The sequence below is a fragment of the Poecilia latipinna genome, unplaced genomic scaffold (genome assembly GCF_001443285.1).
Source record: "Poecilia latipinna isolate Pla-1442-1.1 unplaced genomic scaffold, P_latipinna-1.0 Scaffold872, whole genome shotgun sequence".
NCBI lineage: Eukaryota > Metazoa > Chordata > Actinopteri > Cyprinodontiformes > Poeciliidae > Poecilia > Poecilia latipinna.
Genome location: NW_015113488.1, coordinates 103,973 through 116,258, shown reverse-complemented (window position 1 = coordinate 116,258; position 12,286 = coordinate 103,973). Strand labels below are relative to the sequence as shown.

The following is a 12,286-nucleotide window of genomic DNA, read 5'->3' as shown; positions in this document are numbered from 1 at the left end:
ACTTTTTCAGTCAGAAATATCCTGTCAGAAGCGACGATGAAAAAGTAATCCATGCATTTGTTACTTCAGGGCTGGACTTATGTTTACAATGAGGAAGTCCACAAACTGCAGTAATTTCATCAGAGTTCTGATTAAATTAAATGTAATCAAAAATCTGATTTTATTTCTCCTAATTTACCTTCCCTTCATTTGCTCCCTGTTAAATCCATATTAAACTTTAAAGCCTTTGGATGATCTGATTGGTCCAGATGTTGCTAACAGCACTTTGCTCTCAGACTGCAGCTTTCCTGATGGTTCTTAGAGTTTCAAAAAGTACAATGTGAGGCAGATCCTTCAGTTCTCAGGGTCCAGCTTTCAAACACTACTTTTACTTCCTCTGCTACTTTGTTCCACAACTATTTGCAGTAATTTCACCCAGAAAATTTATGTTTTCTCTCAGTTATGTTTCTTCCCGTAGAAGCTACATCTGACCTGGCATTCTGCTCATCTGTGGTTCCTTCCTGGAGGGGGACATTGGCTGAGCTGCCATCAACATAACATTCTCCTTTTCCTGCCATTGACTCTTTACTTTTCTTTAACTTAGAAAGGATTCCTACATCAGCTGTTCTTTTCTTTCTTGTGCATCTGCTCTGTCTTCTCAAACCCCCAGTCAGTCAGGACAAGATGGCCACTTGTACCGAGTTCTGCTGGAGGTTTTTCCTGCTAAGGGGGATATTTTTCTCTCCACTGTCACTACGTGCATGCTCAGAAATAATTAGAAATTGTAAGAGAGATTGCTGTAAAGATGGCATAATCCAAGCGACTCTCCACTGTTGCCATGTGGTGAATGAATGCTGAAAGTCAGTGATTCAAAGCATCTACTCCTCCAAGTAGTTTAGGAGCTAAAACAGCAGGCTGTATTTTCAATAGTAGCACTATTTCTTTACACAGCTAATTCTATTTTCTACTCAAAAAAATAAAAATAAAAATCTGAGCTAAACGCATCCTTTCATAAATAGCCACCTAATCAACAGCAGAAAGGTTTTATTTTCTTTCATGTGAAACGTATCATCGTGAGGTTTGTATCATTTGAAGCATGCATATGAACAATGTCCAACGTATCTGTGTTCCAGCTTATGCATGTGTGTGAAAAATGTCTACAAAAGAGGAAATCGTGTACTGAAGCACCAGAGGTTATTTACCAGGTAAAATGTTATTCTGCTGGCGCCGAATGATTGCATCGCATCTCGTAGCAATGTTGGTTATTTGCATGCTAAAGTACAATAAAAGCCCATAATGCTGCTCAAGTGACTTTTTGTGCAAGAATAAGTGTATAAAATCGGCTGATATGACTCTGTGGGTGTCCTGTGCTTAAAAGTAAATACATACAGAATATTATTTTTCCTCATCTTAGTCTGTCGGAACGTCTAGATCCCCGATATGGATCTTTACGACTGTGGCTTCAAACCAGAGGAATCAAGGGCTGCATTGTAGGTTATGAGACAAAAATGTATTGGTAGTTGCATAATTTACCTGCACTCATAGTTATTAGCTAAAAAAAAAATATTATTGTGTTCTTAATAAAACATTTTTTGATTAAAAAAAAAGTTATGGAACCGAGGTCTTTGACTCTTTGATGTGACATCTGAAATATTCCTGACTGGCGAGGTGAGCCAGCTCAGTCCAAACAAACCGCAGAGATGTTAGCAGAGGAGGTGGATGAAAGGAGGCTATTCGTAAACTGTAATCGGTCACGGACAGCAGATCTCATCTGCTTTGCATGACACTCGTAGCATGCAAAGAAGAAAAAAAGAAAAAATATATATATGTTTTTTTTGTTTTTTTTTTAGTTTATTCACCCTTTAATTGTTAGTAATAATTTTAAGCTTAATAAATAATTCTCAGAGATAATATATCCTGGTATCCTGGATACCAGGATATATTATCCTGGTATGAAGGATACCAGGTATCCCAGGATATCCCAGGATACCAGGATACCTGGGATACCAGGATACCAGGTATCCAGGTATCCAGGTACCAGGGATACCAGGATACCAGGATACCAGGTATCCAGGTACCTGGGATACCAGGATACCAGGATACCAGGATACCTGTATCCTGGTATCCAGGTATCCAGTTTTGTGACTTTGATTGAGTCACCAAAAAAAAAATAGTAGACAAATTAGATATCAACCATTTGATGATGCAAATACTTTCAGACATTTCACACTTTTTTTCTCTCCGTCCTTTCAACCTCTTTGTCACAAGCGGCACCCAAAGTAATCAAGCTACTAAGGGTGATAAATAATCAGGCTTTTATGATCTTGGACAGGAAGCCTGTCAGATTGATTCTATATATATTTATATCATATCCTGTTCAGAAACAGTATATTATGAAACTCATTTCCAAATGTTTATATAAAGCAGTGGTTCCCAAACTTTTTCTTCTGCGCCCCCCCAGTGGTTTCCAAACATTTTCTGCACCCCCCGTATGGATTACAAATGGCTGTCTGGTTGAAATGATGCATGTGAGGGTGGGGGAGGGGGTTCGACTTTTTTGGGGGCAAAATGAATGTAGATCGGTAGCCTACAAGGTACTTGTTAAGCTTAAGGTTCTGTATTGATATTAGCTAGTCATCTTTTAGCTAACATTACCTGCATCCAGCAGCTTCACTCAACTCAGTCGGTTAGTTTGGAGGGAAAAACTGTGAAAAGTTCTTTGTGTTTTGCTGGTTTGCTGCCGTGATTCTAACACAAACCTACGTAGCTCCGCCCAGCAGCAGCAAGGTCTCCTTCACAAGTGTAAACCCAGCGCGAGCATCGTAGCGCTCATGTTGCGTTTAAAGGCGGCTAGGAAAAACAAGTTACAACATGTTAACAACGGACTAAACAGTTTTAACTGCTGATAAAAGTGACAGAGGACACAGATATGGGAAGTGTGGAAGAATCTACTGTATCAAATTGACATAGGAATAACAGAGAGTTGGCCATTCTAAGGTAAAAACCCAGCGCATACAGTGTTCATGTTTTGTTTTGTTTTTCATCCAGACGGCTTCCCGCGCCCCCCCTGCAATGACACGGCGCCCCCCCAAGGGGGCGCGCCCCACAGTTTGGGAACCTCTGATATAAAGTAAGAGGACACAGGTGCTTATTGACCTTTGTTTCCACTCGGGGTTTCTGTTTCATTAAAACAGAGTATTTGATGGGAATTGTAAAGTGACTTTTATGTAAAAAAAATTTCAGTGACAAATAATGTATGAGGGTAGAGCAGCATGATATTGGAAAAAAATAAAAATCAGATATGCGATAATGTTGGTGAATGCTGCGACAACAATATGACTTGTGACAAACAAATAAGTAAACAGTATTAATGTCTTCCTACTTTGGGTTCATGGCAAGTTTAAACCTTTAAAAAATGAATTGTCTATCCAGCTACTGGAAAATAAAATCCCTATCTGCAGCTCATTCACACCAGCTGCTTAGGCACTGAAGAAATAGCTTCCTAATGATTTTACCACCTTACCCTCCTCTTTACCCTGTAAAAGATTTTTATGTGCTGCAATAAACAACTATTGTACCCAAATATATACCAGACACAGAAAGGATGAACATCCTGAAATAATTAGCCAACATTTATTGCAGTTCAGGCAGTTCCTCTGCGTATTTATATTGGATACGACTATACTGACTATAACATTGTGATATTTTGTCCTGCCTCGCATGAGACCCCAAAATGTGGGATTCCTGAACTGCAAACTCAAAATTAGACATCATCTTAAAGGAGAATTAAGCAGAAATAGCAAGGAGATTGTCATTTAAACTGTCAACTTTTTTTTTCTTTAATTTGATGGAGTCATCTTTTACCATCAATGATTGTGTCTTGGATTGTTGGAGGCTTTTACACATTGTTTTGTTTATGTCAAACCAACCCAAACTATGAGAGCAGGTGTGAAAGAAAATGTTGAAGTGTGGGCTGTTTGTGAACCTTGAATACTACTAAACTGAAGAAGTAAATTAACACTGTCTAATATATGAATAGATTGGATTTTTGCTTTGTATGTGTTCACATAATGCATTTAGTTTGTACATTTCCCTTTTTCTCACCCTTCTTCCAACATGTTGATTCACCTCTTGCACATTTAAGCACTCGCATTTAACTACCAAACTAAGGCTTAGTCTAAATTTAATTTAAACGTTTTTCAACCAAGACCTGGCAAAAGGCAGGAAAAAGCACAAAAGGTCTTTGGCAAATTGGAGGATCGGGGGGGGGAAATAGAGCAAGTCATAGAAGGCTATGAAAACTACTTAAAAGTGAAAAGGGTTGGATTGAACACGTTTTTTACTGCCATTATCAAGATAAATGGCAGTAAAAACAAACCTGTGATAAATCTAAACGTAAACCTATCATATGCAAATACAGCCGTTATCTGGGAGTGATGTATGCATTTGAATGTTCTGGGAGGGCCGCCCTACCTGCAGTGGACCACCACGGGGCCAGCATCGGGAGGCGTGGAGGCTTTCACCCTTCGTATAAAAGCCAACAGTCCAGTGGCATGATAGGGCACGCCATGTTCAGGCCAGGATGTAAAGTGGAACTGACGGACCTCATGCTTGGTTGAGTATCCTCTCTGTCAACAGGAAAAGAGTTTGTTTATGCGCACAGGCGCCAAAACAATGAAAAGAGTGAATAGCTACTCCCCCATTTTATGTCATCACTCCATTCAATCAGAGGAATGTACAGATTTTACTAGGCTTCATGAAAACTCTAAAAATCATAACAAAATTATTGCTAAATTCTAGACCTAACCTCGTCAGATGTTGGTTTGCACTCTGCATCACTTTTAGTCCAGAAATTAAAATCCCTTCATTGAAGGATAGCCTTGTTGGTCAGACAGTATGCAGGCATAAAGAGGCAACATGAATGAGATGTATTTCTTCCTTTACAGTTGTATCGTCCTTACTGCCTGTAAACTAAACAGGACGGTAAAGAATGACAGAAGAGACATCAGTGTGCATTTCTGTATAAACTCTGTCCTTGTTGCTTACGTACTCATTGTCCATAACAGCTTTCCATTGATCATGCTCTATGACTAAGCCTGGTTTTAGTTTTATAAATAAGTCTAAGATAAGCAATCATTTAAGTAAAACTGTTTAAAAAACAAAACGGGATCAAGCTTTATATGTTTATTCTACTGAGGTGATTTCATATTAACACAACTCTTGTTTCCTAGATGTTAATATTAACCTCATACAAACAGATGCCAGATGTTAAAGGACGCTTACAAAGATGAAGCAGAACCATATGAAAGATAGTCTTCCTCGTAAAAGTGCAACTTTGATTCAGTTAAATTGTGACACATTATTTATGGAAATTGTAAAAAAAAAAAAAAAAAAAAAAAAAAAAAACATGGTGCCCATTATGAACACCCATAAGAAGATGTAGCTTCAGATCGGCAGTGGGAGGACATACTGTCAACTCCAACATGTTGTTATTCATATAGTTTCCATGCCCATTATGTATCTTCCCCAACTCTGCAACATGTTATAATACAGATAATAGAATAATAGACATGCTCCCGTTGGTTTGGGAATTTCAGGCCACCATGTTAGCAGGGTTTTTTTTGCATTTACCACAAAATATTCAAATAGAGCATTATTCCTCATTGATGGCTACACCTCAGCATCCGACTTTACCTTACGGATGGTTGAGAGTCTCTGCGGTTTTCTACCGTCACACAGCAATTTCGTCCTTTGTTCAGAGATGACAAATTGAAGCAAATGTTCTTTTCTGTCTTTTTTTTTTTGAAAACATAAATCCCCCAAAAAACTCAAAGAGCTTTGAAAAAAAAAAAAAAAAAAAAAAACTGTCACCAGTTTTCAAATTCATCCTGATTTAAATAAGCACACGTGTGTGCCCAAGTGAGAGCGAATGTGACGGTGTGATGATAATCCTGTGTTCGTACCAGAGTCTTTCCAGCCTCACTCTGAGCCTTTCCAATGAGAGATCTCCCCTGGAGATTGACAGGATGGAGGCTGTCAGGGGCACCGCACTGTAGCAGCGATGATGGAAACACGCCGGGGGTAGGCGCATAGCTGCTGGTGTTAATTCCTCTCAGATTAAAATGTGGACCTCGCATCCATCAGCACAAAGTCCCGCCAAGCATCTAATCCCTTCTATTCATTCATTCACCTTTAATTTTACTTTTCGCTCTGCTAGGTAACATGGGGAACTTGTTGTGGGTGCAGGCATTGTGAGATTCAACAAAGAGCACTGGGTTTTGCCATGAAAAAGCTGCAAGGGACGTTATGACAAAAACAAAATGACAGCGTTATGGGAAATCTAAGATGGACATTGACTCACCCTCTCCAAGGCAAAGGTGCGAACTGTGTACTCAGCCAGAGTTTCCGTCTTAAGGAGAGAGATTTTGATGTCCCCGTACATCTCGCTGTCATCAGGCCAGTATTTACAGCACTTCACCTGTTTAAAAACAAGCAAGGCAACATTTCAGACCTTGAGCTAACCTTGTCTTTCTGTTCCATTGCACATCTGTGAGAAAGTGCAAGAAAATTAGAAATATGAATCCTTTTTTTCATATATTTTGTCCTAATTTTTATATATATATATATATATATATATATATATATATATATATATATATATATACATATGAAACCTCACAGTTTAAAATATCCTAACACTTTTGTGCCCTTGTAGAAACATAAAAATACACATATTTATGTTACCTAAAGCGTAATGCTAAAGTCTGGTCTTATGAATGTATTTTATGGTAGTTTGACCAGATTTAACTAAATGTATAGTAGCAGAAAATGTGCAGTGAAATGCTGCACTACTTATTTCTCTGGCCCTGTTTTATCTTGCAAGGCAAAGAGGGGAAAAAAGCTAAATAACAACATAATACCAGGAAACATAATGAAAAAAAGTGCATCATTTTATGTTAACATCACCCAACACAATGGAGGCACTATTTGGATTCAGCCACAGAGACCACTTCTCATTTATTGATTGTTTCTGGCAAGGTAAAGATGGAGAACCAAATTGCTCAAAAATGGTGTCATTTTAACCATCTGCTTTGGTGATGCTTCCTTTGCTCTGGCTGATAAAGATGAGGTACTTGAGTTCATGGTGCATGTGAGGTGAAACATAATAGTTCTACATCAATATGCCTTGTACATACAAGGACAGACACACTTTGTATAAAACTGCACAGAAGCAGACAAACAAAGTATATTTTCTTTTGTAGTGATCATTGCATCAGGTGGTAAGGAAATTTTATGCCTCATATGATATGTTAATATTGTCCAGCAAAAATGTCAGACATGAATTCTCATTTATGTGTAGTTTTAATTACCAAAGATCTGGTTGTTTGGACAGACTGAAGAGAAGTTTGATCTTTTTCATAACATCAAGCTGACAAATTACGATCACAGCTGAAACGCCTCTTTTTAAAGTTTTATCTAAAGTTGGCTGCCTGGTTCTTATGAGTGGTCCCCAATCGTTTTCATGTTAGTCTCAAATCTTGTTAGTGCAGAAATCCTGCTTTCCCCATCCCGTGTCTGTAATACGTATTTTCCACTTTAGATCCAGCCCCCTTCGGCCCAGCCTTATTTTAATCTGGCCCTGGAACAGTTTTGTGTTTGGTCGTCTGTCCATCTCCCTCTGTACGCGCTTGACATTAAGGAAGCTGAGGAAAAGAATAACCTCAGCTTTACCTTTAACTACAAAAAGTGTTTGCTACCATATCGTATCTTCATAGACTAACCAGATGAGCAATAGTTTCACTTGTATCCAAATACAAGTGACATTACAGTTCAAATAAAAACCATCACTAATGAACAACAGACAAAAAAAAATAAAAAATAGCTCGACTATTTTTTACAGTGAACCTTATATTAAACTTTTAGGATATATCATGATTCATAAATGAACAGCATGTTTAACAGCTTGATCTACAGCTGCAAAAAAGACGGCAAATTAGCATAATATATAACAGCTTTCAGCATTCTGCGAGGCATATGCCCATCAAAGGCATAAAAGCTTCTTATTTAGACACCAAACAGTTCCCTTTTAATGATTTCAGTACTTATCTGAACAGTGACAGAAGGGGGATAAGAGGAGAGTGCACATAGCATACCCTGCCAACCTCCACCAGCTTAGTGATCATGACGATGCTGAAGCAGTTTTCCTGCCACACCATCCTCCAGAAATCGTACAGCGTCTCCTGCTTTGGTCCTAGTGGGAAGAGGGAGGGAATAACAAAAAGAGACACACAATAAGACAAGCCTGTCTTATCAACTTCAGATGTCTTGCTAGTTGTGGGTTTGTGCATAGTTGTGACCCAAGTGGCCTTTTCTGGAGGACAGAGTTCCGTCTCTTAAAATTACGCCGTAAATAATTGTTTTTGGTCATTTCAAGCAGGCAGAAGGAAAGAGGGCGACGGGTGACTAAAGCAACTGCAGCGGCTGATGATGGAAGTCCGGCAGACCAAAAGTCATTCACTGTCATCAAAGGAGGAGACATTTAGGAAGCAATGCACAGCATGGAAACTGGAAAAGAAACACTGGAAGAGACAAAAGCGAAGCTGAAGTCGTTTGTCTCTCTTGCAAGTTTTATCTGCTTCTCTGAGTCTACCAGGAGGGGGTTGCTAGTGGAAGATAAGCAGATGAGCAGATCCTCCCAGACCTCTGAATGGGAGCTGCACAGAAAGCAACAATCCACAGGGTTCAAAACCAGCAGAGAAAAGTTTGTCAACACTTTCCCCACCAAACGACCCCCATAAAGGGGTAGTTCTATATTTGGCTAGCAAATGTTACACCGGGAATTTGTTACATAAAAAACAGCTCAAATACAGGGTTTCAATAAAATTTTGATTAAGACCCAAAGCATAATTGTGAAGTGAAGGAGAGATAAACTATGCTTTCAAAATATTTTCCAAACAAAATCCTCTAAGAAGTGTTGTGAAGTGTTATGTGGGCAGGTTTCCTCGCCTCAGCCATGGATATCTGTATCTCCTCCAGAGTAAACACGGCAGTCTCGGCTGCTTCGCCGATTATTTCCTTGCCTGCCTCACCAGTAAAAGTTAATGGTCACATCATGCAAAGTTAGCAGCTCAGCTTTCCTTTCTTTCATTCTTAGATAATGGATTGTACCGAGCTATGTGAGATTGTCAAAGTTTTAAAAGTTGTTCCAAAATCTAACCCCATTTAAAACTTCTTGGCCTTCATGATCATTTTTGTTCTTCAATATTTTCCAAACAAATCTGTGAAGCCTTCAGAGACAAGCCGGATTTATACTAATATTAAATTAGACACAGTTGAATTTTCAAAAATAATTAAATGACTTCCATTATTTGCACTGGATTTTATTTAAGCGTACAAAACAAGAGAGATTTGGGCAAAAATCCTCACTTTGTAGATTTTAATTGGTGAAAACTCTGCATAATTTTCCTTCCATTTCACAAATACACAGCAATTTGTGTTGATCTTCCACATAAACTTCCACTAAAATTCACGTTTTTTACTGTAACGTTACAACTTGTCTTCCATAGGGAGGCTAAAAATCTAAGGATGTAGAAAAGTATATAATCTAGTTTGTCTTTAGATTATGTCTTTATTGGTTTCGTATAGGTAGTGGCAATTGTGTGGATGAAATGAATCCTTGGGTAGAGTATAATCAAACTGCTAAACTACAATAATGATAAAAAAAAATACAAAAAAATCTATTCACCATTACTGAATCCACACACGCATACATCCACAGAAATATATACTCTAGCCTTGTGGGAATACTCACCCTGAGTGGCGATGAAGTGGTTGGATCGATGGTAGCCCTGAAAGAGAGAAGAGAGATGACATGCTGAGTAAGCCATCTGAGCCTCAGGCACAGCTGTAAGGGTGGGGGTCTGTCTGTCTTCCCCCTTTTTCTTCCTTCTCTTCTTCCCCCTCACTTCCCTCCTTTGAAAATGACCCCTTCTGCAACAAGCTTACTTTATAATTATCTAGCATTTCTACTGATGAATCCAGATGCTGTTGCTCTCAGCAAGTACACAAAGTGAAGCTTGGGCATCTTAAAAAAGTAGGAGTCCTGGGACATCTTAGGGAAAAAAGAGAGGTACATGAATGAAGAATGACTGAATCCCTGCAGCTATTCACTGGAGATATAAAAAACCAAGACCTCAAACTTTTTTAGTTTAGATGCCCAATTTACCAAAGAATGTCCTTCGTGACACAGTATGCTAGAACAAGGAGGGGAGGGAAAAAAATTCAATGAAGGTTCACAGTGTTCTCTACCTGGGCTGCTGAATTTACCAAGAGCACGTTGACTTGTATATAAATAAATTCCCCCAGTGTGATCGGCCAATCTGGCGCAACAGTAGAATAATAGCAACTAGAACCTTCTTCAAAAGTGAAATTAACCATAAGCCTCAAAACAGGCCAAAAAACTTTGCATGAAAAGAAGCAACATCCTTTGATGTAGATAATAGATGTTTTCACACAGCGTACATGGGATGAATATGGATGAACAATGACTTGTCACCTCTACAGCCTTGAGCCAAACAAACATGACAAAGACCACATGAATTATAAACACTTTGAGGGAGCGCAAACTGTTCAAAGACATTCCTGTTGGGAAAAAAAATCAAATAAAATAACGTACAGGTAAGCTAACCTCTGCGATGCTATGAAAATGTCGTCCAGAAAACCACTCTGATGCTGTGGTTCACTGTTGATTAAGAGGAGCAGCTGAAGGGATAATTGATGCTGCAATTACACGACTATCATGAGTCTGCAGAGTGAAGAAGGCGGGTCAAAAATAATCGGCATGAACTCCAGCTCGAGCCCACCAGCTCTCATCAAGTCCGCCTCGTGCAGCAGTCCATGCAGATAATGCTTTTTTTTTTTTTTTTTTTATCTTTTTGCAGAGGGCATTCTCCTAAAATATGAAGTCCGTCCATGTTGCTGATGTATTGCGGCTCCGAATCGCATCTGGCCGTTTAAACTGAGGGAAATGTTTAAAATGGAGATGGATGACTGTTGCTGCAAGGCCCGCTATCCACAATTCCTCAGGCTCTGGCCAAACTTGATCATCGGGAATACAACCACTCCTCTTCTTCAGACAGTTGCCATAGTAACTAAACTTCCTGATTCTTGGCCACTTAAAAAAAAAAAAAACTAAGAAAGACAGCAGGGTCCTCTATCCAGAGAGGACACATCTCCTTGTGTTCATTTTAAATCCTTAACTAAAAAGGGTTTTTTTTTTGTGTGTTTTTGTTATTTTGATCAAATGTGCACCTGAAACGCTCTGACCTTCGAGCACTTGTGGATAGAGGACAGCTGAAAGCGAGTGGAGAGGGGACAGGAGAAATAAAGTGATGGGAGGCAGAAGAATGAGCAGTGAAGTACTTACTTCCCTGTTAATCCGAATCTACAGGGTCCGAGGTCGAGGAGGTGGGATGGGGAGTAGAAAAAGAAGACACACAGGCTAGTTAATGAAAGAAGCTCAGGAGTTACAGACAAGTGGGAGGTCTGTGAATATGCAGAGATGTTTGCGCAAAAAGCAGCACTAAATTTTATGTTAACACATATACATAGTGTTTACTGACGACATTAAATTATGGGGTTTAATGACGTCTATTCTGACAGGTGCTTATTTAAGGTAAGGTTTGTGAAATTTATTCATTTACTTGTTTATTTTTGCTGTTAAACAACATCAAGGATTCTTTCTGAACTGTGTTTCTCACTTACAATAGGCTGCTAAATGAAACATTATCTTAACACGACGGAAGCAGTTTTTGCATTTCATTCAAGTCATACGGGAGCCCAACAACCAAAAGCACTATACTAATAGCTCTAAGAAAAAACATCAGAGTAAATTGTTAAAAAAATCAATTCAATCGATTGCAATCAGATTCAGATTTATAGAAGCACCAACAAGTAAAGGACAGAACTCATCCGTTTGCATGGCGTTACTGACATAGATATCTTCACTATCTTAGGGATGTTTCAAAACAAGATCAGGGAAAATACTTAAGAGGCATTTTAATAGATATCTCGATTCTAAGGTTTTATTTGTATAAACATTCTAGTTTTCCAAACTCAGCTTGCCAATTTTTAGTTCAATAATGTGTTAATAATATAGGAGGGAGGAAAGGAAAGGAAAGGAAAGGAAAGGAAAGGAAAAGAAAGAAAGAAAGAAAGAAAGAAAGGAAGGAAGGAAGGAAGGAAGGAAGGAAGGAAGGAAGGAAATATTGAGAGTTGGAACGAATGAATTATACAGTGATTTTCAGAT

General features: G+C 38.8%; 1 protein-coding gene across 1 annotated transcript in view; it reads right to left on the bottom strand.

Annotated features, from left to right (window-relative positions):
- LOC106957082 (receptor-type tyrosine-protein phosphatase U) overlaps positions 1 to 12,286 on the bottom strand; it is a 125,548-nt gene that overhangs the window by 21,246 nt on the left and 92,016 nt on the right. The window contains exons 18-22 of the mRNA XM_015048287.1: positions 11,405 to 11,422; positions 9,791 to 9,827; positions 8,133 to 8,230; positions 6,341 to 6,457; positions 4,453 to 4,607 (exon numbers count right to left, since the gene is read on the bottom strand). Of these exons, the coding sequence (XP_014903773.1) occupies positions 4,453 to 4,607; positions 6,341 to 6,457; positions 8,133 to 8,230; positions 9,791 to 9,827; positions 11,405 to 11,422 (425 nt within the window). The remainder of the gene's footprint in view (positions 1 to 4,452; positions 4,608 to 6,340; positions 6,458 to 8,132; positions 8,231 to 9,790; positions 9,828 to 11,404; positions 11,423 to 12,286) is intronic.